Source organism: Harpia harpyja, chromosome 23, assembly GCF_026419915.1.
Source record: "Harpia harpyja isolate bHarHar1 chromosome 23, bHarHar1 primary haplotype, whole genome shotgun sequence".
Classification (NCBI taxonomy): domain Eukaryota; kingdom Metazoa; phylum Chordata; class Aves; order Accipitriformes; family Accipitridae; genus Harpia; species Harpia harpyja.
This window is the reverse complement of record NC_068962.1, coordinates 11,274,879-11,301,387: the sequence shown is the minus strand read 5'-3', so window position 1 is coordinate 11,301,387 and position 26,509 is coordinate 11,274,879. Positions and strand designations below refer to the sequence as shown.

Sequence of the window (26,509 nt, the reverse complement as noted above, 5' to 3'; positions counted from 1 at the left end):
AGAGATAAAATGTAAGCTACTCAAAAGGAACTTCCAAATCACCCTGTAAAAGAAAACTGCAGAGAGACAAGTTGCTGGCAAGAAGAGAGATGAAAGGGTTATGTTAAGGACTTATTGACCATATTTCTCTTTCATCGGGCTGGATTATGCAATCTGCCAGGTGCAGAATACTTGCAGTTTCTAAGAGCTGAGCAAGCATTACAGATATGTGCGGAGCAAATACCTTCATTTAAATGACATGCTGGGAAAACAAAGTCATTTTGCATGGAGGTCAGGATGTGGAGGGAACAGGTGGCAGATGCAGATATTTTGGAATGGTTCTTCCACACTTTGGAGCATGCAAGGGAAAAGATTTAATCTGCATTGTTACAGGGGTCGGTGGATATTTCACTTCCTTATTTAGACATATTTACTGAAAAGGGAGTGAGACCACCTGGTAATATATTTTTGAGCTTAAGTACTCCTGCAGGGCAGGGCTGTGGGGAGCTGGAAACCAGCCCTGCTGCAGCGTCACTGAAGCAGGGACTGACGGTCCCAGGGGGCTGAAATGGGGTCCTGGGCTGTGGGCAGGGTGGGGGGAGCCCTGGGGAGGGGTCAGGGACCCTTAAAATAAAGAAACAGTTTGCACTGGATGCCAAACTTTCAGTTGGCTACATTTAAATGAGGTTAATCCCCCATAGCAGATCTAGGCTTACTCTGTCTAATGCTTCAGGAGGAATTTTATCAGGCGATGTTCTCACTAGCTGATTTGGGAATCTTAAACTTACTTAAGTGCTTGTGTTTTCTTTACCCTAGCCCTTTGTCACTTGGGCGATTTGTGCCAGCCATCTGGTAGCAGATGTCCTTTGCAGAGAGCAGTGCAGCAAAAAGGCATTAAACACTTTAGTCTTCTCGGCATCATCTGTTTAGATCTTTCCTCCCCTCGGCGTAGCAGACCAAAGCTTTCTCAGCCTTCCTCCTACTATTAGTGCAATTACAGAAGGATTTCCTGTTACTCCTTACAGTCACAGCCTTTCTGCTTTTTCTCTCCCTAATTGCATGTTGCTCTCTTACTGTTGCAGCCATGCTGGGGGTTTTGGGGTTCTTCTTCTGCCCCCAGGTGGGTAAAAGAGCCTTCCACAGTGGTGGCTTGCTCTCCCATCCTCTGGTCTCCTGGTTTATTTGTTTCCCTCTGACTTTACATATCACCCTCTGAGGTTGGTTGAAATCTGCTTATTTTGAGTATCTATTGCCTCATACTCTTCCTTTTTTCAGAAAACAGGGAACTCCGCAACTTCAAAACAGCCCAGGCTGTCCCCGTTGTGATCTCTAAACTCATTGCACAATTAATCCTGGTGTATTATTTTTCTAAGTACTTAAAGCACTTCATCACCACTCCTGTGCTTTGGATGTAGAAATGTAAAAGCACTCAGAAATCAAAATAAACATCATGTCTCTTGCTTTTGTGTGCTGAAACAGTTGCTCACTGATGTGTTAGCATATGAAGAGGACAGAAAAATTTCTTTTATTTTTAAAAAATGTAAGTCACCCTTGGTACGATAGACTCACGGTTCAAAGACAAAGATAAATACAACTCTCAGGTCTTGCATTCTAATTGAGCAATCTGTTGGAAACATGAAAACTGCAGACAGCTTTTAAAGAAGTTGTTTGTACTTTCACTTTGGTTCTCTTCAAAACTGCACAATAATGGAAATCTAAAGGATCTCACCCACATTCTAATGAAACCAATGGAGAATTTCTTGCGCTCATTGGTAGATTTTCGCTATGACTGAAAGTATGGAGCAAAATAAGATGTTCAGTATTTTAAGTTAAACCTCAATAATCAAAATTGGGAGGGATAATTTTATTGTTTGTTTAGAGCCATAATATTATTATGTTTATGATTACTATCTCTTATTTTGTTGGCTTTAGAAGAAGCAGAGTGTTCTTAAAAAAATACCATTATTAATGATCGTGTGCAGGGGTCTTGTAAAATGTAGACTGTCTAAAATACCCCTCTAAACCACAAATAATAGTGTTTCAGCATTAGCTTTAGCTTCACTGTCTTTCTGAGTAATTCATACTGCTTTAAAAGCTTAACAAACAAATTTAAAAATTATGATAAACAACAAATTACCAAACTATTGGCGCAATTCTGTACAAGCATAGTTCAGAGCTAGGAAAAGAGGAAAAACAATGGAGGAGGGACAGGACTACTATGTCTTATTCATTTTCCTCTCTTCATGGGCAAGATGCAAAAACACAAAAGATGTTTAGAAGGGAAGACAAAGCTCCTGCTCTTCATTTTCTCAGTCAAAAAAGAATTATAAGCAAAATGTGGACTGACATCCCCCAAACTCTGAGCAAAATTTGGGTGAATATTTCTAAGTGCAAAAGCATGCTTTTCAAAATCAATGTTTTGATGAAAATGAAATTGTACCAGTATTTTAATGAAAAGATCTTTGAAATTAAAATACTGACCTGAAGCAAAAATTATTTCTAATATGCCATAAACTGTTTGCATCTGCGGTTGTGCAATGGCAGCATTAAGTATTTCCAGATTTTTGCTTGTTTGTTTTGGGGAATACTTTGCAAATGGAACTTGTACCATTCTGGGCAAAGATGAGGCAAAGTATGGTCCTGGGATGCCCCACAAAACTGTTTTGTCCATCATTGGAGAGAGACGCAGCATTTAAAAAAGGCAAAGTAACAGGTTAATAAGGATTTTGCCCAGAAACCAGAAAGTGATGAAGCAAGTGAGAAGTGTGCTTATTTCAGCAGATCTTGATTTAAAGCAGAGGTAAGCTGGTGGCTGAGCAGTCCGGCACCTATTCCCCACGGCAGCGAGAGGAGCTGCGTGCCGCGGCAGTGCCGTGTGTTGGCATTCCAGCTCCTGCTCCCAGACAAAAGGAGCTTTCATTTAAACTGAGAGGTATTGAGTAACAAGCCTCCGCACAACACAACAAACTGAACACAAGTGTCTCAAGCGAGGCTCTATTAAAGTACGGGAGATTTGCCATGGCCCCATGATTTATCATTTTAATTGGAATAAGACAGATTCCATCAACGATTACGGAGCAGAGCAGCAAGAAATGTATGTTTTTCTTTAGCAGCTGTTATTACGCAGGATAGACAAAGAGCTAAGGTAGGAGAAAAACCCCTTTTCAGTGTAAACAGATATCCATCTAATCTGTAGAAGACGTGCAGGAGAAGAAGGGAAACAGGATCTTTCAGATACAATCAATACTGAAGAAGCAAAATCATGCCTTTTCCACAGCCCTAATATAGCTACAGCCATCCTTCCTTACCTCTTACAAATCCTGTGCTAGTGCTACAGTAACATCCCTCCACTTCTTGTTGGCATATTTGAACAAGAGATTTCAAAGAGTGGTTCTTTGACCTTCCCAGGTGCTGCTCATTTAGAGTTTCTTTTTATAGGCAGGAAGTTAAGAAGGGATCAATGAGGACCAACACCAAGCAGGAAAAAACAGAATGCAGCTTAGTACACCGTGTTATAGATCTGGTATTTTCACTATGGTAAATTAAGGATTTTAATATTATGCCTCCATGCTGATATAAAAGACCATAATAATTAAGTTTAAGGTTATAATTTTAATTAATAAATATCATAGCCTACTGGCTATTTTTTCCAATGTCTCATAGCCTTTGCGGAAATGACACATTATTGAGCAGAGGAGCAAAAGACTTGAAGCAGGTTAATTTTTCATGCAAACCAGTTTTCCACTGTCAAAAAGATCTCTAATGATCCACTGTTTCCTAAACTGAAGATCACGTTCCATGCTCTGAATACATACTGATTTCAGAGCAGACAATGTAAGATTAGGGACCTGGCCATCAGAGTGCAATACAAAACCATGTCTGCAACATAGGCTTCCACGTTAGGATACAGGGAGATGCATGTATCTCTAAAGGTATCTAAAAAATACCTAGCAGATATTCAGCTAGAAATGCCCGCAATGGTCAGCAATGGTCAAAAGCCAAATAAAATAAAAAAAGATGACTGTGCCACCACGATCCAAATGTGAATACTGTGATCAGTTTTGCGAAGCAGTGGTAGAAACCTCTTAGAGGTGAACAACAGATACTGGCCAGCTCCCATGTGAGAACACCGTACAGATCAAATTTTTCACCTTGGGAAAGGTGCGTGTGAAAAAGACATGCTGGGGACCCAAAAAACCATGGTTGAGATCAAGAAGGTGAATAGAATTATGACTCATTATTCCTTATGATAAGGGACAGTGAATGACAGCAAACTGAAAACAAATTGGTTTGTCGTTTGTTTTTTCTTTTTTTTTTTTTACTTAATGCAGAAGTAACTGAGCTGCAGAATTTGCACTTAAAAGTACAAACGAGTTAAGAAAAATAGGTGAGAGAAATTCATGGAGTGTAGGTCCAAAGCTGCCTATTAAACAGGATAATCGATGTGCAGTTTATATTGAAGGAAGAGCTAATTGCTAGCTATTCACTGGATAGGTCAGGAAAGGGGGGGGAATTTGTTGGTTCATGCCTTTTCTTCCAACTTGTATTTTTTCTCAAGCAACCGTTGTTGGAAATAATAGGATTCTGAGCTGTTTCATTAGCTATACATGAGGTGAAAATAAAAAGTTAAAGATATGGATTTAAACCACTACAGAAAAAGCACATTTGTATTTTCATTAGTTAAAAGTGCTCACACAGCTCAGCTGACGAGCTGTCATTTTTGAGTGATGAACCACGTCTACTTTTGATCGTCATCCCATATCCTTCACTGTTGTAGCGCAAGAAAGAATCAATTTTAGTTCTCAAAGCTAAACTTGCTGCCTAGTCCACGCTAATAGTAAAAACATAATCAAGACTAATTCAATGAAACAAATGGGTTTTGATTAAATAATGTCATGCAGAAACACCAGACAAATCGAAACACCATTTCCCAGAGTTACGTTCCCCTCTAGTCCTGGTAGAGATTGAATCTGAGTGTGTAATATATCATAATTATATCCATTTCTGTTAATCATTTCATCAAAAATAGTCAGTGGTAAATAGTAGGCTAAAGGGTAGGACGCTGACAGTTGCTGTCATGGGTTTGCTAAGTAGGAAAGCAGGAAATCGCCAGACCTCCCCTCTTTCACATCTCTCCCATGCACAGGGGACAGAGAAGAGGTATCTTTTTCCCATGGAAAAAAACCCAACTTAAATTCTAAACTACCTCCTACACTTTCCTGTGAGTTAAAACTCCAGTTGCATCCTGACCAGCTCTTGGCTCCTCACAGTTACCCGCCGTCAACTCAGAAATCTGCAGCACATTAAGAAAGCACAAGTTGAGGACAGCCCAAAGTAAAGTGAATTAGAATTATGACAAATATCACAAGGAATATAATTTTAATTCAGTAAAGCCATTCCCTTTTTATTCAGTGCATTAGCAGAGTTTCCATTTGGAGATGCCAGAGCAACAGAAAAAAAATGGAAAAGCCAGGCAGAGCTTCTGTTAAAATACAGTGCAGCTTGATTTGAGCATTTATGTATGGTCTTGCCTTCAAAACCTAACTCTGCAAACAGCATGTGAGTGTAACGTGTGGTTTGAGAAAAAAGTCGAATAAAAATAAAAGTATATCACATCAGTCAATCTCCATTTCAGGAAGTGATGCAAGCAAAGTCCGCAGCGAAATGTGCCTCCCAGAAATACTCTGCCACCCACAGCATTGTGTAACTTTCCTTAGCATGAAACATGCTTGGGCTTAGCTACTGTTAGCACCAGTTAATTGCACCCCATGCAACCTTGCTGAAAGTTAAAAAAACAACAAACAGATGATGTTATTTCCCTTCCTCTGCAAAAGTGGGTCTGATTAAACTGCTGTTACAAAGCCCTGCGACAGCAGGAACGAGTCCTGCAGTCTCTGATAGGAAAACTGCCTGCTCCACATCCCACCAAAGTGAATGCAAAGGCTGGTTTGCTCAAGAGCTGTTTGTGTTTTGGATCTTGCCTCTTTTGCACCCCTGCTGCTTCTTTAATTTCAACTTTATTGTTTTGGTTTAATTTCTCTTATTTTCTCTCCCATCACCTACTTTTCTTTTTGTTCCTTTCTAGTCACAGTTTCCAAAACTGAATAAACAAGGAAAAGTACAGTCAGGTGACAAAACTCAACACCTGATGGTTACTTCTAAGCAACACTGATGCAACAATCGCAGCTGATAAATGACTGTATTACATACTTTTTAATTTGGCTGCCACCATAGTAAGTTTTGCATATAGAGCATCCCACTGCATTACCCTAAACCTGATACTTTCTGTGCATATCTACGCGGACTATTTCCTGGCAAAGCAACGGCTGCCTTAAAACTATTGCACAAGCCAAGTGGAACTAGAAGACAGCACATTATTTGACACTACTTATCCTGCTCTCAGAATACTCGGTTGTGTTTTTCAGTTGCCCTATTCCTGTGAGGCCACAGCTTCCCATCGCCGCTGCAGAAACGGTTCATCTGCTATTGCTTGCTTGCTTTCTGAGCAGGGCTGGTGGCAGGAAGCCACAATTGCTCCCTGTGTTTATCTCTCCCCATCTCACAGCCCTGACACAGCGAGTCTATTTGGATAGCAAGAAGCTGTGGTAACTAAGCAGCCACAAAATCGAGAAGGGACATTTCCCAGCTACTTGCACTGCTAAGAGTAAGTGCAAAACAAATTCTTTGTAACAGAACAAGTATATTTTTTAATGTGAATGGAGCGAGAAAAAGGAATAGCAGGTTTTGTGTGGGTGCTTTACTTACATAATCTTAAACTAAATCTTCCTGCTTTAGAATAAAAACTGTTCTTTTTCCTAGAGACGGTTTTCACTGACAAGGATATTAGCAATAACTTCATATTCCAGTTACAATCTCTACATAATTCATCTTGAGCCTTTCTGTGGGTAGTTCAGAATCGTGCACAGCCCATGTCCCTTCCTTCTCCAGAAAGTAGCTCCCATTTCCTTGGGGAATAACAAAATGCCTGCCTTTATGAAACAGCCAGACCCACTTAACCCCTTCCTGCCATATTTAACACCTCGCCTCCAGAAGAGGCATTTCAAGAAAATACTACCAGATAGTTACAGAAAACATTTAAAGGGGTCAGTTTAAAATGCAAGCTTCAAACCCAGACCTCAGCTTTCCCAAAGGAGGTAGTGCTCAGACCTACGACTTCAGTTCAAGGTCACCTGGGGGGTCAGGAGCAGACTCAGAGCGCAGACCAGGACCAGCATCGCTCCCGGACCTGCCTCCTGTGCTCAGACCATTTCTGTTGTTTTTATTTTTTAAACAAACAATGCTAGTGACCGCAACAGTCTCCAAGAAAGACTAACAAAATGGTGATGAGCCTGCTAGCAGTAAAGTTATTATTCTATTTCCAGATGGGTTACTGGAAGCAAAACCAAAATTTTACATCAGTGGTGCTCCTGAAAAGTAAGATTTGATCGTAAAAACATCACCACAGATTTCAGGGGGGTTTCTGCTCACACACAGACTAAGGGTTTGACAAGATCAGGGTCCAGTTTCTACACCCCAAGCACCATTATCTTCAGTGGACTTGCATTATAAACAATGAAAAGTACATTTTAAAGAAGAAGGGGCTATGCCTGCATTCCTGCAAAGGTAAACTCTGCCTAAACTCTGTGTATGCCTGTCCTCCGGACATCCAGCGGCCAGCGTGGCCCAGCTGGGCCAGAGACGATGCTCAGCCTCTCTGCACAGGCCTGGGGAGGTGTTTGTGCATCTCGCACTGATGGGCGAGATTTCCTGGTGCATTCTGGCTGCCTTTTACCGCTTCAGGGATGCAGAGCAGTCATAAAATTTAATTGCCCAATTAAGCAGGCTTTACAGTTCTTTTGCGTTGCTGGATTGCCACAAAGCAGATTGAACAGACTAGTGAATTTGGCCCTTTTTTTTTTTTTTTTTTTGCCACAAAAACATGAAATACATGGGCTAAAGTAACATAAATACAGAGGTGGGTATAGCTTGTGCAGGAAGACATGTGTTTCGGTGTTGTGGAACGAGTTACAAGTGAGAACCCTAATCCCTTCTGTTCTCTTTACAAGATGGCAGAGGGAGCCCCGGCTGTGCAAGTAAAGCTGGCCCAGCCAGGGCTCTGTCAGGGCTCTGAGATGGAAACACTCTCCTGGGGCAGCAGAAACAACCTTTTGAGAACGAATCATGGGAAAAGGGGAAAAAAAAAGCATATAAGCATCAATGACGATTTGCAAGTGGAGGAGTCTAAACTTTGATGGGGAGTAGAGTTCAGTGAAGGCAGCAGCAGGTGAGGAGGGCTCAGACCGGCTGAGCCCACCGCTCTGCCTCTCACCGCCTGCTCGTCCTTTACCAGGTCCCTTTGGCAGCCCCACAGCTTTTCTCCCCACCCGCTGTTGGTGGGTTCCTGTTTATTTTCAAGCCTCTTGGTTGTGGGGTGATGCCGGATGCACGTGCCTAAAGAGAGGAGAACAGCAAACACTTTAGGGTGGTGGAGGCCTCTAGAGACAACTTCACTACAAATAAATACTATGGTTATCTAAACGCCAGCAGGCATCTCAGTAAAAGTGGCTTCATGTTCAAGAAAGCTGCCTGATCACTTCCAGGTTAATATTTTTTTTTTATTTAACAAAGCAGTTACCAGAGAAGCCATGGGAGAGTTCAAAAGGACCAAAGCTCACAAAAAGTTAATCAATCAATTCACAATATTTTTATACTAAAATGCCAACAGTTTAAGGCAGTAAGTATTTTTCTTGATAAGTAGGTGGTATCTAGGGCTTGCAGGATTTTCATGGAAACAGAAAAATCAAAGAGAAAGCCATGCTTGCACAAACAAAATAATAAAAAATTGTGAAACGGACCCCATTACCAGGCCCCAGCTCAGCCCCGGTGGGATGGTGCCCCTTTGCTAAGACAGTGCCTGCACTGGGCTCACCCTCAGCTCCCGGCTCATCCCACCTCAAGGAGCAGCCCTGCTCCTCTTGCTCCCTGACAAAGTCAGCCTGAAAAGCATTGTTTTTTAGATCCGCATCAAAGTTCTTTACAACATTTTTTCTAGCATTATTTCTGAGTTAGTGAAACTAATGTAAATCAGCTGATTTCTAGTCATTCTTTAGTAGGGATTAGTAGTGACAAAGTTGAGTTAGTGCAAACACACTTCACTTTAGCTTATCCACTATGTAATGATGGGGTTTAAGGTGCTGTTCTTGCTCAGTGGTGATGGAAAAGCTAAGGGAGCTTTAGCATTCACCCCCATGGCAGCCGGCAGCAATGCCGACCTGCTGTGATCCCCCCTTCCACGTCCCAAGGGCACTCACAGTTATTACGCAGGGCTGCGCGCTAGCCCAGCTTTGCCCTCCCCGTCCCCTACCACCCACACGCACTTAGATCAGCACTGAGTCTGTTCCAGGCTTGTCACAATCCTCCGACGAAGTAAAGAGAGACAAAGGGATAAAGGATAAGGAGTGAATTAGCAAGGAGGGGAGAGGTGGAAGGAATACATATGTGGAGTGGGAAAGGGATGAATAGATCATTGGCTGAAAAAACATCCTACCGCAGTTTTCAGTTGTGTTTGGGACAGCGTTCAGTAACAAGCACTTCTACAGGACCCCGAACAGATGACCGAAGTTGCAAAGGTCACTTTAAGCGAACTGATTTCAAATCTAGCTCAAATTAGAAGGGCTGGAGGTCTAGATCACTAGATAGTTATGCAACGGTCACATGTGAAATCATCAGTTGGTCCTTATAGTGTAGTTCGAGTGGTATGAGCTGGCACTGTAAAAGGTGTAAACCCTCTGTCTGACCTAAACTCTCTGCTCAGTCTTCTCTCTGGAGAGTTAATGCAGGAAAAGCAGAAAGAAAGTGCATTTCTAGATTACTTTCTCATTCTCAGAACAGCCCATAAAGTGGATGTTTGGGAAAAAATAACTACATATATTTTTTAGAGCAGAGTTATATCGTTTGGACCAGAGCTACCAATTGAACAGCCGTCACATCGTTACTTAGGGACACATGCCAACAAAATTTGAAATCCAAACATGCAAACATTAACAGGAACCTAGAGACTTTAGATAAAATGTGCATTGCAAACTCTAAGCAGAGAAGTTAGCACTGACACTGCTTTATATAAAGCAAGATTCCAGTTGCTACGGTTTCCAAATGGCCACATTTTGCAAGCAATCAATAAATGCACTGAATTAAAATTAGATCAGGAAGACTGACAGGGCCTGTGCAGCTTCTGATGCTGAAGGCAAGGGCTCTGTGCATGTTCAGTCAGAACTATTGGTTAGTTTGTTTAAGTCTGTATTCAGAGGATTTGATAATTGCATAGAGAAAATTCATGCATGCACAGGCTGAGATCACACAGAGACAAGATGGTCTTTTTTTTAATTTTTCCACAGATGATGGTTTGACTCTTTGTGCTGTTGAAAGGCAAGTATCCTGTCAAGCTCATATGAGATACAACTAACTGCAAAAAATTATGTCAAAATCATAAATCACTATATTGCATTTTAATATTTTATTGAAGCGTGACTTAAATTATTTCTATTACACGTGAACTGTGTGAATGATGTTTTAAAAATTAATACAATATGGAAAATCTCAAGTGTTCTATTATTTCAATTAAAAAAGTATAAACACCAAATACATTAAAATCAAACTCCAATAGATTTGAAACCTGTTGCTTTCTATGGATAAAAAAAATTATTTATATCAGCTCCACATGATGTGGCAAAAATACATAATTATTGTTGAACAGATTTTGGGATGATGGAAGATTGTGAAAAGTTATGTTGATGGCTTACCTATCTAAAAACGTCACTGACCATGGAATGGAAATAAATGGTAGAGATTATATGGGACTCTTTTGTCAAAATACTTTAACTCTTAAAATAAATGACTAGCAACTGACTCCAGAATGCACAATAAACAGACTTGTAGAGATTTTAACTCCAATCTTAAAAAAAAAAAAAAGGAAAAGAAAAAGAGTTTATATAACAACAGTTCTGAGCATCTTTAAATCCAATGGAATACATTCTTTCAGTCCTTAATACTCTGCTGCATTTGTCCCAAGCACAACCCTAGCCTGTCTGTGAGATACTTCGCCTGTTTGCTTTCAGCCCCTACCAAATAATGGATTTGCTAGAACAGACAGGGCTACTCCCCTTGATACAGAGAGCATGCTAGATGGAAAATAAAAGTTCCAAAGGCTTCCAGTGATAATGAACAGAAGTCCTATTTTCAAAAGTTACAGGTACTTTTAAAAGTCTAATCTAATTAACTTTCAATTAGGTACAGACTATGAATCTATGTCATTCTGCAAACAGAACTCAGGGTCCTAAGTTACTTAGAGGCAGAGGTTTTATATTCCTTTGGGAGTTAGGCACCTAAATGCCATATACATTTTAAATGTCTTTGAAACCTGGGGTTCATTTCCCATCTAACTACTGATTTCTGTGTGGTATGAAATCACTAGAGTTTGTATTTCTCTACTTATATTACTCTCCAGACTCCTTCATTTAACAAGACTTTGCAAGCTTGCATCAACAGTATCTTCCACTGTGTAAGACTGCAGGCAGTGATGATAGAATCATAGAATCATTTACACTGGAAAAGACCCTTAAGATCATTAAGTCCAACTGTTAACCTAGCACTGCCAAGTCCACCACTAAACCATGTCCCTAAGTGCTACATCTACACATCTTTTAAATACCTCCAGGGAAGGTGACTCAACCACTTCCCTGGGCAGCCTGTTCCAGTGCTTGATAACCCTTTCGGTGACGGAATTTTTCCTACTATCAAATCTAAATCTCTCCTGGCACAACTTGAGGCCATTTCCTCTTGTCCTATCACTTGTTACTTGGGAGAAGACACCGACACTCACCTCACTACAGCTCCCTTTCAGGTAGTTGCAGAGAGCGATAAAGTCTCCCCTCAGCCTCCTTTTCTCCAGGCTAAACAGCCCCAGTTCCCTCAGCCGCTCCTCATCAGACTTGTGCTCTAGACCCTTCACCAGCTTCGTTGCCCTTCTCTGGACACGCTCCAGCACCTCAATGTCTTTCTTGTAGTGAGGGGCCCAAAACTGAACACAGTATTTGAGGTGCAACAATGATCACTGTGGAGAGATTATTGCTCACTGTTCTGAGTAAGATCTTTGTCTGATGCTATACGGTTGATACACAATATTTTTATTCCTCATGAAGAAAACATGCCAAACTCGGGGATTCCCATGGAGCCCAGAGCAGCATCTGACCTACAGAAGTGAAACATCCAAGCTGCCTGTTAGAGCATGAAGGGTCATGTACAAAGGATGCATATCTCACACTGTGAGAGGTGTCTTGCTTTGGCAAGTCATTATTTCTCTAGTGTCTATTCAATGTCTGTATTCAATAAATAGAGGAAATTTTTACTTCATTTCTTCTACAGTTTGAAATGCATATGGGTCTCCTATTCTGTAGGGAAACTATAATTTCTGTGCTGATGTGCTCAGTGGTTTGGGTTTTTTTTTCCCCAGCTCAGTTTTTTCTCATATTGAGATATTGTATTTTTCCTTGATTTTGATTGCCATAAAATTAAATAAGTTACTTAGATTTTTAAAAATACATATTTTCCTTTTGTTGTAGTTTATAGATGCAATGCTAGTACCATCATTTCTATGATATTTATTTTGGAAAGATAATACATTCCAGAAAAAATCATGAGGTGGTCTTCTGATTTAGATCAGTCATAACCCTTAAAGGACACTTTTATAAAACCAATAGCTGAAGAAGAATATGGATAAGATGAAATTTTCAGCAAAGCTGAAATTTGGATGGAATGTAAATAGGAAGAGAGTGCAGAACGGATCTCCGTTGAAAAGGTGTTTACAATTTAGGTGTGATTCTTTGTAAGGAATGGATGATAAAAGTTCATGCATCTGTTTTTTTTTAAACTACATTAAGAAAGTCACCAAAGCAATTTCTTTTGCTTCTTAATCTGCTAATCACAATATATGTGTCACTACACCACACCTACGTCAATATTGTGGAAATACGCTTTCCAGAAATACTTTTTTCTAAGATCAGCAAGAAGCTATAGGTAGCACCATCAGAAAAAAAATTTAAAAAACAACTGGGTCAAAAGCTCCTGTAAAATGATGATATAAACACTCAAAAAAGAGTTGTGTTAAGACACTATAGATGATAAGCTGCTATGACTGCTGCATTGCTGGAGGCTACTGCCTGAGCAGCAGAGCTGGTGTAAGGTTTTTAGCCTAAGATGTTGACTTTGCATTGAAATAAACTGGAATCCACCTATTGTTTGCCATTCTGTCAGAGAACTGACCCCCACCAGACAGGGCAACAGTTTCTTGGAGCGTCGGAAGCACAGCTGAATGAGGACAGATGACAATTCACAGAACAGGGCATTTCAAGGGACCTTGAGATTTTAACAGGTTTTGATCAAGCAGCTTTTAAAAGAGAAGGAAAAGTTGGTATGCATATACTTAACAGTTAAGACAAATGTGTTTTCCGGGTTTGCAGTAAAACTAAAACCAAAGGACTAGAAGGTCAGCGTGGTTAACTTCATAGATCCTGAAAAGCAGAGTTAGTTCCCAGTTGAAACCCACCAGTAACAGTCTATAGTCTCTCTCTCACTTTCCTCTCCGAGTGGTCAACTCTTGTGTTACATTTCATCTTCCTTAGAAACTAAATTCTTCTGAGCAAGGACTGTATCTTCCTATGCAGTTTTATGACATGTAACAAAAGCTGCTTATAATCCTCACTAAAGCCTTTGGATGCTACTGCAGTAAAAAAAAGAAACACCATGTACAAGAGCAGCCAACGAGTATCCCAACGATGTAATTATGATGGTATTTCTATCGAAAGGACAATGGACTACTTGATGAGACTTACATTTGTATGAATGTTCCAGTCCATCATCATAGGACACGTATATAATTCTTTTACTTTGTGTGCAAAACCTTCTCTAGAAGAACAAAGTACCTCACTAAATGTGAACTTTGTCTGCATAAATAAAACCATCTGGTTTGATGTCTAACCATCTGGTTTGTCTAAAGTTTATAGTCTCCTGAGTGTTATTCACAGGCCCACATATGATCAAGCCTCCACCGACATTTTTATTTGGTAAAAGCTTTCCCACAGCACTTTATTTTTTCTATCTGTTTTTGATCTTGTAAAAAAAAGTCATTTTAATACGTGTGTTGTAATACTGCGTGTGTTTGTGTTTCTGTGAACTGTGTGTAGATCTCCTAGTGGGTGGATATTGCGGGCTAGATTCTCTTGGGAACAGTGGAGGAAAGAACTACAAAAGAGCCATTTGGAGATACCAGACCCTACAACTTCTTCACCACTGTCCCTGAACAAAGGGCTAGGTGAGGGTGGACAGATTACTTTAAAATGCATCAGCTATTAACATGTAACAAGGCATTGAGAACTGACCTCTGTCTCAGCTCAAGAGCTACAGCTGGTAACAGGTAACAACCACTTTGTCAATCCTACACCAGCCAGGGACTCTGCTGGGTTTGACAGTTCCATGATTCCTGGCAGCATGCAGTGTCCAGATAACCTAGCCGTATTCAGCCCTGTGTGAATAAAAGGTATAATTATTTTCACTTAACGCTACAAGCTAGACAGTCACTACATTTCTGCTCACTCTCTCTGCTTCATAAACGCAAGATTTTCCATCCGGAGCCCTTACAAAGCCTTGCCAAAAGGGTTCATTCTCCTTCAGAGTTCAACTGCTCCAGTTTCTGGAGAAAATGTCTCAGTTCCCTGGTAGGTCAGTAAGTACACAACAGTTCACGAGCTCTGATACTTCTGCCTTATCTGCCCTCTTACCGCAGGCAATGGAAAATGTTTCACTTGAAACAACAAACAGATTCAAAATCAGAAATAGAAATGACCTCAGTAGAGATTAATATTAACTTCACAGAAACCTACATCTTTCTGCTCTAAACCACGATTGAAGTTTCAGCAAATTAAACACGTGCATAATAGTCTATTTCTGCAGTCAGTAACAATAATCACATCTTTTCATCTACCTAGAAGATAGCAACTTTCTGTATGCGTTACATCAAAAGTAAGATTTAAAGACAAACGTAAACTTACAGATCATGGAGTGCGACACCGTATTTGTAATCTGAGCATAACTAAACCAACTGGGGCAAAAATCCTGTATTTTAAAGATGTGCAAAATAGGTGCCCATTTTAATGGTCACTCTTCCCCATATTTCTTTAACACAGAAAAGTAGAAAGGATCCCAACAGGCCTGTGGAAGCTAAGACCCAGGACAACTTTCTCTGCAGAAGAGTTGAGAGAGGGCAGCTGGATCCCACTGGACCCTGCTGTGTTTAGTTTCTAAAAAAGGGAACTAAACCGAGCAGCAGCCTCCAGGGGCAGCAAAATACAGCAGGAAGCTTGGAGATGCTGTTCTGTTCTAAAAAAATAATTGTTTCATGTACGTGATTCTATTTACTTGCTAGCTTATTTGTCTATCTCGGGGGTACTGCGTTGTTGCCCGGTCAGCTTCTTACAGCTTTGATTCCTGTTGACATATGTAAGTGTGAGTGTATTAGCTCATGCACACATACTTAAGAGCAGCTTCTGTGGATGTACAGGACAAGAGTTTTCAGTAATTCTAATTTACTGTTAATAAATTTCACTAAAGTGTTGTATACTGCAACAGAGGTCAAACAAAGATGAAGTCATATTCCAAATCTAAGTCCTAGACTTCTAGATTTTATCCTTTAATATATGGACAGATTCTAAAATGAGCAGTTAATACACTATCACTTTCCAGCTAAACTATGTTAACTGATAATATGAATTTCCAGCCATTGTAAATAGGATGCACGTTGTAAATTTAAGTCACATTTTTCAGATTCTAGCAGCAAGTCAGGTAACAGAGCTAAAACAATGAGCCTTAATGTCTGTCTATATATTCAGATCCAAGATGGGCTTTGTATTTCGTTTATTGTACTGAAAGAGCTATCCCATTCATTCAAAACTAAAGCCAAGACAATCATTAATTGTGATTTTTCCCAAGTACCAATGCTAAAAGTGGGTCCTGAGTAACCTATAGTATTGCTAATTATTTACGTGTAATGAATTTTAGTGTGAATATGCCTATCACTGTCTCAATTTCTACATTACAAATTGGCTTGTGTTTTCAATCTCAATGTGACATTAACATTTATAATCTGCAAATGGGAGTCAGTATTCACGCCAGTCAGGATAATCCATATCCTTATGTTCCAGAGCTTATGCTATAGAGTTTCCTTAAAGAAGGATAATTAAATCAAAAATTTTGCTTTAGATTTTAAATATTTTCTTAGGAAAAAATATTTATTAATATGAAAATCTTGTGTGATCCTTATTTGTTTTCAGAACATATTTCCAAGAGCTGGGAATATTTGTTTTCTGGCATGCATCAAACATTTTTCCATTGGTCACAGCATTCTTGCACTAATTGAGTTTAGAAAACTCTTCAGCTGCTGCCTGAATGAATACGATCTGTGAAAAGCAAGCATCAGAAATAATGGGATCCATTAGCTAATTACACTTTATCATCAAACATGCATCAGTTGCAAAATGTAATATGAGAACTATATTCTGGAATCCCAGCTCTTTCAGATTGTAAGAGCTGTCATAAAAAAAGCACGTCCGTATCTTCTTTCCTGAAATACTGTACACTCAGTGAAAGAACCCACTGATTTTCAAAAGGTATAAATCTATACAAGACAGAAGCCTTCTGAAGCGTATAAAGATGATTTTGCTGTCTGAAGTAAAAACTTCAGGGAATATGCTTTGTTTATCATGCATGAAATATGAACAAATCTTTGCCCTGGTTAAAATTATCCACTCTGCTAAAAAAATCCTACAATGTATAATCCAATGGTAAACTGGGACATTTAGGTACAAGGCGTGGATTTTTTTTTTTTATGTTATTATGGACTAGGTAGAAGAAATGTTTCTTCATACTTCCCCTAAGCGCCCTTTACTTTTACAATGATTTTTTTTTAATTTTCTATGACAACATACGTAGAAGTAACTAACCATAATTTGCCATAGCTCTCACCTTTCTATTAATGCTTCAGATAATACAGGAGGAAGATAATCTCACTTATTCTCACACTATTTTTCCATGGAGAGCATTTTCTCTCCTTTAAATAGGAAGAAATTTAGAATCACATTACAGCTGGCCTTGTTAACATATTGACCTTGACTCTTTGTTGCCTTACACTCTCGGTAGCTACATACTTCTGTGTTAAGTGGAAGCTAAAATGCCATCCTCTTGGAATGTTTACCTTTTGAACTTACATGTGAATTTGATCTGAAAGATGAAAAGGTCCAAGTGGAGAATGCAGATCATGATTTCACATGGAAGTCCAGTCACTTGCTACTTTAAATTCCAAACTACCTAAAATTCCAGAACCCCCCCCCCACACAAACACATAAACAGCAAAAATCTTCAATAGATTTGACTCCTGAATAGGGATGCCAAATAAAATCTCTGTTAGCACTCAGGTAACAAATAAGTATACATTTAAAATTCACTGGTTGCACTACATCAGGCTGACAGTATTGGTGGGCAGTGGAGTGACACCCAGGTTTTATACTGCAGTTTTCCATATGCTCCACACTGGCAAATTTCCAAACGAACAGATAGGACACTGCTCTGCTCAGCCCAGCTCACTGACTCTGCTTAGTCCACCTTTGCCCATCTCCTGCCATTCCCTTCCTGCCCTCCTCCCCATGGAGCCATGTTACCTACACAACATTTGTGCTCCTGTCACAAAATGAGGAAACAATTGGAGACATCGTCGGAGACATTCCCTTATAGTGCTGTGCCCTGCTGCCATACCCTAGCTGTTTCCAGCAAACTGACAGAGCAGCAGTGCATGTGCCTGGTCTGTGGGAGGAGAGTAAGTCACAGCAGCACCTTACACCACAGCGTGCAATGAGGTCAAAGCAGCTCCAGTGGAAGAGGTCAGGCAGCGAGAGACTCTCAATCCCTTAAAGCCTCACTAAACGCCATGTAAAAGATTTAGTAGTTGTAAGATACTTGCTGGTACAAAGATACACAAGAGATCATCTGTTAGTACAGTACAAAATTGCTGTAAAATCAAGGACTTACTTAGACTTGAGTCAAATCCACCTATTTTTCCTCCTGCTAGGAAATAATAAAAACACTCTATCGAGATGGGTTCAAACCTGTCAGCTTTCTCTTGAAATGCTCTTTCTGGTAAGAGTGGTTTACCAGAAAATATGCCTTAATTTCTCTGGGCCCGATTATTCACTGTTTTGCATGCCATGTAACTCTTCACGCTGGTGCAAAGTAAGGTTAAGAAAAAAAAAAAGGCTGCCAAACAAGTGCCTTGCATTCCACAGGTGCAATTATTTTACAAATAAAAAGGAAGGGAAGACAAGAGTTTGTAGGTGGTGCTTGGAGATTCTTACTATGTTATTCTTTTTGAAATCAGAAATATGTTACGATTTTAAAGTATTCTGTGCTCAGTAAAACTAAGTAGGGATATTGTTGGACTTTTCTTAAAAGTATAGTATCTTACCCGAGGGTTTTTTTCTATTCTGGTATCTTTCTTTTTGTTTCTTTTGTATATGGTGGTATTTATGATCTAATTCTCTCTTCCCATGTTACAGCCTAATTTCTGTGGTAGGTGGTTTCTAAATGCCTTTTAGCTCCTATTCCCATTTTTATGCTAGAAAGCAAAGGAAACAAGCAGCACAAAGCCTTTAACCTTATCTTCCAGGCAACACTATCAATATTTGTTGGTTATCTTCTTAGTTTGCTAACAGAAAGATAAATGTGTGTAGGCATATCACTGGTTTTATTCCTCCTTCTAGGAGGAATGTTTTCAGTTCCAGGAAGAGCATGCAGCAGATGAACACCCAAATGAGGATGAATTTTGAAGGACGTAAGAAAGCATGCTCCCAAAATGTAAGCTTTATACAAGCAGACTTTTGAAAACCCCCTATTTAATAGTGTACTTGGTATTAAAACACAGGTCTTCATCAGCAGACCTCAGATAATGCCCACAAAAGGAACAGATTTAGACTTGCTTTCTTTTCCTTTCAAAGTGCCCTGAACACCCAAAAAAACTCAGTTACTAATGGCTCACCTTTGGGTTGATCGTAAGTCTTAGTTGAACCATTTTGTCTAACTGGGTTAATTAGGTATTATGTTTTCTCTTTTTCACCTAAATAAAGGTTTTGTAATGTCTAATATTTCAGATCGTATAGCTGCTTTCAATATGCAAGTAAAAGATTTCTCTTATACAGAGCAACCTATTTTCACCAAATCTGTACAAGCTAAATTGGTTTTGAAAATTTCACTCTTCTGTGAAAACTAACTGAAATTGGCCAACAAGCTGGCAACCATTCCCCTTCCCCGGTGATGGGGAAAGAGTGGATGATAGACACGTGTGACTGCATAAACACTGTTCCTTAGGAAACAGCCTTAAAAAAAAAAAAAAAATCACTTTCCAGGTCACATGTTAAAGCTTTGTACAATTGGGGGTTTGAGATGTGCTAAATCTTACACGTTCTGCACAGTACTATTCACTTGAATAGAACTAATCACTCAAATTGCATAAAGCTAAGTGCTTGTTTAAATCCTCACATGACTGATGACTAATGTTCAGTATTGAAAATCCTGTCCAAAGACAAAGGAACTGATTGTTTCATTTGAGCAGTCAACTTTCTAATTAATCATAGTAATTTAAATCTGTATCGTTTAAAACTTCTGAGAAGCATGACCTTGCTTCATCGATAGATTCTGCTTTTGTCCTGGAAATGTTTGCGTACTGAATACCAAGCCTTAGAAGTAAAATATTTTCAGCCTGAAAGCAACTTAAATTCCATGTTTTATGACAGATATCAAGGAAAACAGAGATAAAAGCTCAAATTGATGGTGCTCCGTGGACACCCTGAATCTAAAGAGAAATCTTCGACTTGCTCTTACACATAATGGTCGCTGACTATTCAAGCGGGTATAAACAATTGCCTGAATATGCCTCATCATACAATGCTAGAATAGAATACAGGGTTTAATGTTTCAACCTCTCCAGCAGTTTACCAAACTTTAAAACTAAAAAAGCTTTGTAGTTTGTATTGCTGCATCTCAATATTCACAGAATGATTGTAAGCCTCTTGGAGAAGGCATCATTTTGTTCTCTTTAAACCAGAAGCCCAGCTGGGTTCTGCTTGTCACTGGGATACCTGACAGAAGGTCCGCTATGGTGTCAACACTGGATGTGTCACAAGTAACGGACGAAGCAGCCTTTTGTGGGCTGTGCATCCTCGCTCCCCCTCTCAAGAAGTCCTTCAAGCTGCTGTAATCCATGCCAGAGCTCGGGCAGTGAGTGACCCCCCTCCCCAGCCCCACTCTAACCTCACCCGTTTGAGCCGGGGCTGCCCTTCTCTTCCCGGGGAGAGGCAGCCGCGGCGGGACATCCCCGACCTGCCAGGTGGAAAAGCGGCAGCATTAAGCCTGCGTACAAGCTTCAGGGGACAGAAGCTGGTTTCTGGAAGGGGGAACAAGGCCTACCGAGCGCTTACGGAGTCTGAGGGGACTGCGGCCCTTCACACCAGAAGAAAAACGTGAGGTAATTCTGTGTGCGGCCAAAGTTACTTAAAAAAAAAAAAAAACAAACCAACACAGAGCGAAGCGGGGAGGCGGGAAAATACGGGGTGACCCCACACCGCCGTGCCGAGCCTTACAGAAGCTCCGGTCCGGTCCGGTCCACCCCATTTAACCCTGCCCAGCGTCCACCAAGCCGCTCCGGCCGGCCTGCCGCAGGGCCCAGGGGCCGCGCCTCCCGGCCGGCGAGGCGGCGGCAGGCACAGCCCCTCCAGAAGGAGCCGGAGAGGCAGAGACAGAGGCGCGGCCCCTCCGCCCGGCCTCGCCATCGTCCCTCCGGCCCCAGGCACGGCGGTTAGCGGAAGGCGGTCGCCCGGCGCTGCCGCAAAGCGTGGCCGGACGGAGGAGAGGGGCAGGCGGCGCACGCTCTCTGTCGCACTGCCGGAAGACGGCGTTGCGCTTTGCGGCGCGGGCGCCCCTGAGAAGAGGCTGGGAAACCCCGTTCGGCCTTTTCCTGGTGCCGCCGCTGAGGGGAGGGTGAGTGTCCGGCGGGCTCCGGTCTCGGCCGCCCCGTTCGCCCCCGGCTCCCCCGGCAGCGCTAACGCCGCCTCCCTCTCTCTTGCAGGAGACAGTCATGCCGGCCAAGGGTCCCCTGCAGAGCGTCCAGGTCTTCGGGCGGAAGGTGAGGCCGGGGCTCATGGCCCGCTCCGTTCTCCTCCTGCCTCTCGGGCTGGGCCGCGCCTTGTGGCCTTACGCGCTCGGGGTCCCTCGGCCCCAGCTCGGGAGCGGCGGCGGTTCTTCGCCGGGGCCGTGTTGGGGGGGGGCCTGCGGTGGCGAGGCCTGCGCGGCAGCTCCACGTGTCCTGGTCCGAAGGTGGCGGAGCGCGCCGTGTCCTCGGCGGACGCGGGGGGGGTGGGGGGAAGGATTTGGTCTCGTTGGGAGCGGGCCCGGGCCTTTTGGGTCGGAGATCTGCCCGGCTCGCTCGGGAGCGGCCGCCGCTGTCGTTTCCAGGCCACTGGGGCCCGGCTCGTCGTTGCCGGTGTCCCGACAGCCGTGTTAATGAGGTGGTGGTGGGGAAGATGAAGCTCGTACTGCGGGCATCCAGTAGCTCGAGTTAATTCTAAGGGAAGGTGAAGTTTGTGCTGCGGGGATCCAGTGGCTCCAGTTAATTCTAAGGGAAGGTGAAGTTTGTGCTGCGGGGATCCAGTGGCTGGAGTTAATTCTAAGGGAAGAGGAAGTTTGTGCTGCGGGGATCCAGTGGCTCGAGTTAATTCTAACTGACAGGCTGTTGTGAGGAAATGAGCCGCAAAAATACCGTATTGCAGAATGGAGAGGGCACCTTTCCCTCATTTATAACTAAATCTTACGCGTGACTATATGGTATTTTTAAGTATAAATTAAATATAATCTTATTAAGATGGTGCCTTCATACTTCGAGTGAATGCCTGGGAACATAAGGAGTGGTACTGTTTTGTGTAGTGTGAGACACTAATCTTGGGCATAGAACTATGATTTTTAGGTTGTTAAATAGAAATTAACTTCACACCGCTAGTACAAAAGTGAAATGCTGCACTAATACGCATTTGGATTTTTAGAAAACAGCAACTGCTGTTGCCCACTGCAAGAGAGGAAATGGCCTCATTAAGGTGAATGGAAGACCTCTGGAAATGATTGAGCCCAGAACTCTGCAGTATAAAGTAAGCATCCACCCAGCCTCCCCCCGCCCCCACCTTATGTGTTAAAAAACCTTTATATGCATAATTGATTGAGGATGGAGAAGAGTTGTTTGCCTTACTGATAGCACTAAATTTTTGGTTGTGTGTTACCTGATCACCTAAAATGTAGACACTGTTACAAAAATTCAGAAAATTGTCCTTCTGTGATTGCCTTGTTGGGAAGGGTGAGCTTTTCGCTTAACTGGATTCATGTATGTTAATGTAATTACGTGAAGTATTTTCAGCACTTCACATCTGTTTTCTAAATTGAAATGGATGACTTAAAGCCCTCCTTTTTAAAAGGTTGTTTAGGACTTAATAAAATAGCTGTTTGAACACTGCTGAGAGAATCTGAAACTGACTAGAGAACTAAAAAGTATAATAAATACTGGAGAAAACCACCTACAAATTACTTCAAGTCTTCAATTTAATGAACTTGATTTATTTTTCTGATGTAGTTATGGCATTGTACTTAGAACTATTGCCTTGCTCTTAATTCCTGTGTGCATATGCTTTGCTATTAAGATTTCTGAAACTAAAAAAAAAAAAAAAAAAATTCAAGACTTCAGTAAATCTATTTTATAACAGCAGTAGTAAATGTTAAAGAGCTCTGCAAGAGATGTAGCTAATTTGGGCGTGCGCTTGTAAAATCAAGGCTCCGTTTTTCAGAACATTCAATAACTTCACTTTTGGTAAACCTACTACAAGCTCTAATCTTTGTAGTTTCTGATCACAAATGAATTTTCTTTCTGTGTTTTGTTTTCCAGCTGCTTGAACCTGTCCTCCTCCTGGGGAAGGAACGGTTTGCTGGTGTTGACATCAGAGTCCGTGTAAAGGGCGGTGGCCATGTAGCACAAATCTACGGTATGATTTTTGGTGGGATCTCTGGTGTGGGCTAGAACAGGTCAAGCCACGTATTTTAAGAGGCTTGAGTTTAGAATAGTAACTTGCGCATCTCGATGTTCTGTTTCTTTTTCCGCTGCGCAAATGCAGTTTTTCCTAAGCCTTATTGGTTATATTTTATATGCAAAGCTGTAACATCTGGAGTGAGTTGAGTGAAGTAAATTGGTGAAGTTTTCAGGAAATGTGAGGAAATGATCTGTGTGTCTTGCAGTGTGACAGGACAGTTCCAGTGCAGCTGGGCACAAAGATTTTGGGAGGGGAAAAGGGAAGTTATCACTAGAAGTTATATGTTTAGTTGTAAATTTCCACGTTGTTCAGAAGCATCTTTCAGCTGACCTGCAAAGCTAGGCAGTTCTTTTCCCTTGCAGAGAAGATTGAGAACATACTTGCATTAGTTGTTGATAGGGTTGCTCTTTACAAATGATAGATTTGTTCTGCTGTTTCAGTTTGGGTTTAGATTAATGAAGCGGAGCTGAAGCTGCATAAAGAGCAGAGACATGTTTCAGTCTCAAAGTTGATTGCATTAATTTTTCAGAAAATTCAGATTTTCATCAAAATCCTGATCTTGATGTTCTGGCAGATAACAGGCTAACAACATCTTTACAGTTACTCCCATACTCCTGGTTTGAGTTCTGATTACTGTGTTACTATGCTACAGGCTTGTTTTATTGAGGTGTGCCAGAAGAACTGCTCATACTGTCCTGTTGTCCCTTTTGCCTCCTTAGTCTTTGAACACACTGATCAGTTTTGTCCTTGTTGAAAAGTACAGGCGTTTCAGAGGATTGTGTTTCTAAGGATTTTGAAAGTTGACTGCTCGGTAGAGGATGAACCTATGTTAGTACTCGGGAGAGAAGGTGATCAGACTGCCCTTGTACAATTCCTTGGCTAGCTGGCAGTTGTCAAATCAACACATGAACTGTGGGTGGCCTCTTGGCACGGATTTGTTCAGATTTGCCAAAGTAAAGGTCATGTGGGGTATGTGGGAGGGGAGATTAAGGAGGGAAAGGACAATTTGGCAAAAAACAAGACAGCAAGTGTCTCAGGTAACTGGCACTTTGTGTTTAAGTTTTAAATACATTTGCAATCCTTACTGATCTGTTACCTTTTTTTTAACAGCTATCCGTCAAGCTATTTCCAAAGCATTGGTGGCTTACTATCAAAAATGTGAGTTGTTTTGATTATTGGATTAGCCTTAAGTGGAAATGTATGCCTTCTGGTAGTTTTGATGCAAAAAATGTTAATACGGATTTGTTGCATGTGAAACTTCTTAAACTGAAGTTTTGGTTTTTTTAAACAGATGTTGATGAAGCTTCTAAGAAAGAGATCAAGGATATTCTCATCCAGTATGATAGGACTCTGCTGGTTGCAGATCCTCGCCGTTGTGAATCCAAGAAATTTGGAGGACCTGGTGCTCGTGCGCGCTACCAGAAGTCTTACCGTTAAAATACTTCTACGGTCATGTGACAGTCAATAAACATAAAGAGAATTTGATAAATTTCATGTTTCTAAATTGCATTTTTCTGTGTGGCTAAATAGATTTTTCACTGTGTGTTAACTTAAGATTGATACACAAGTTGATCAGTATTAAAGTAAAATCAGAGGGCTGTGGGCAGTTCTCTTTTATCCCTTCTAGTAAGTAAGTCTAGATAGATATGGTCTTGGGAATAAAGAAAAGCTTTCTCCTGTTGATAAGTGTGTGGTTATCAGAACATAAAGAAGGCTTACATCCTGTTTTTTTGTGGGTACATGCAACAGTGTAGCAGTTCATTAAAGCAGAATTCAATGTGTGCCTTTCTGGTAAATCTAAACAAACGTGGACCTTTTCCAGTACCTGGATGGCCACTCTTCCTGGTGTTGTGAACCAACGTGAGTAGCCTGTGTTCTTCCCATGTGAAAATGTCTGAGCCTGGTTACAGACTTAGTCCGTAATGCGTACGAGCGTGGATCTGATTCCTAGCTGGTAATTTCTGTATCGTGTGTTATGTGACTTGCTTTAGTACGCCGCCCTAGTGTAATGCAGCGCATTAAGCATCTTTCTGCATACACTTCTGCGCTGGCAGTTCGTGTTCTTGCAAAGGGCTTCTGTTTTCCTTGCATATTTATCTGAAATACCACACTGAGAGTGAAGTTCCGAAGACCGCTATGGAGTATTATATGGTAATGAGTATTGTCCCATCTGCATGAAATGCTTTTGTTTGTGCTTGTGTAATGATTAGTGGCAAGGAGTTTATCCCCGTGAGGTTAACTCCCTCAGCGTAGTGCTCAAGTGGGTATTCAGGTGGCTCTTCTAATGTTTGTATTTAAAGTTTATATCAAAACCAAAGTAATTATGGGGGCGGGGGAGGGAGGTTTATTGAACTCTTGCCATACCAGATAATACAGAGGCAGAGTTCTGGATTAGTATGTCTAAATGTAGGGAACTTTTTTTTTAAATAACAAACCCCATATATTCTGTTTCAAAATAGTATTTTGTAAATGTAAAACATAAGGATTTTGTGTTACAAATAAGATTGGGTCTAAATGATTCATCCTTCAACCACAAGTTCACGTGGTACACGCACAGAGGGATGTAGACCTGGAGAACAACATTAAATGATTTAATAAAAAAAAAAAAGGAAAAATCCCTTTGGAAGCCAGATGATTGCTTATGTCATGAGCTAGGTGAGGCAATTTGAAGGCCTTAGGGAAGTAAGTGGGAAAAACCTGGAGCTGAAAATACAACAGTAATTTTCAAAGATCTAGCTAGGGGGTGTGTGCATTAAACCTGAAAAGAAACGTTGGAGAAGTTCCAGTTTCTCGTCCATTGAAACTGAAGATTTTTGTTCTGGAAGTGATCTCCCGGGGACAAAGAGGAAGAGTAAGGTTCTGAGTAAGGCATGGGGTGTGCCAACAAAAGGCTGTTGGAGAGGCTGGTTCTGTCCCTTGGGTGAGTTGCAAGTAATTGAGTGAGGCTTGGATATGAGCTGATCCAAGAGGCATGGGCATAGCCCTAGACTGTTCCCTATGTTTGAAAAGCAGTTTGGAGAGGAACTAGAGGAAACGTTGGAGACTAAGCAACTGAGAGCCTTGCTTCTGATGTATTGCTCTCTAAGCGTGGTATTTTTGTGTCTGTTGTATGCCAATACTGAAATGGTTACAAGGAGCATGTTGATACTTGAGATTTTTGTTGGGCTTTCTATTAATGTGGTATTTGTTCTCTCACTTTTTTAATGGTAGGTCATTTCAGTGTGCTCGGTCAGCATGAAGTTAAACCAGCTTCCTTTGCGAGTTGGGTTGGAGAATTGGAAAGAATTGTACAATTTTGCCCTTTTGCTCTAGTT

The 26,509-nt window shown here is 41.2% G+C and overlaps 1 protein-coding gene and 1 long non-coding RNA gene across 2 annotated transcripts; one reads left to right on the top strand and one right to left on the bottom strand.

Moving 5' to 3' along the window:
- Window positions 1-5,190: 5,190 nt before the first annotated feature.
- Window positions 5,191-20,632, bottom strand: LOC128135654 (uncharacterized). The gene is made up of 3 exons (XR_008233193.1): window positions 20,211-20,632; window positions 14,412-14,554; window positions 5,191-8,430 (listed from the first exon to the last, which is right to left on the bottom strand). It is a non-coding gene; the product is annotated as an uncharacterized LOC128135654 (long non-coding RNA).
- A 365-nt stretch (window positions 20,633-20,997) lies between these two features.
- Window positions 20,998-24,684, top strand: RPS16 (ribosomal protein S16). Its single transcript, XM_052774607.1, has 6 exons — window positions 20,998-21,108; window positions 21,197-21,253; window positions 22,167-22,268; window positions 23,054-23,150; window positions 24,306-24,353; window positions 24,487-24,684. The coding sequence occupies exons 2-6, from the start codon at window positions 21,206-21,208 to the stop codon at window positions 24,630-24,632; spliced, it is 441 nt and encodes a 146-aa protein (XP_052630567.1). The 5' UTR covers window positions 20,998-21,108; window positions 21,197-21,205; the 3' UTR covers window positions 24,633-24,684.
- The last annotated feature ends 1,825 nt before the right edge of the window (window positions 24,685-26,509 follow it).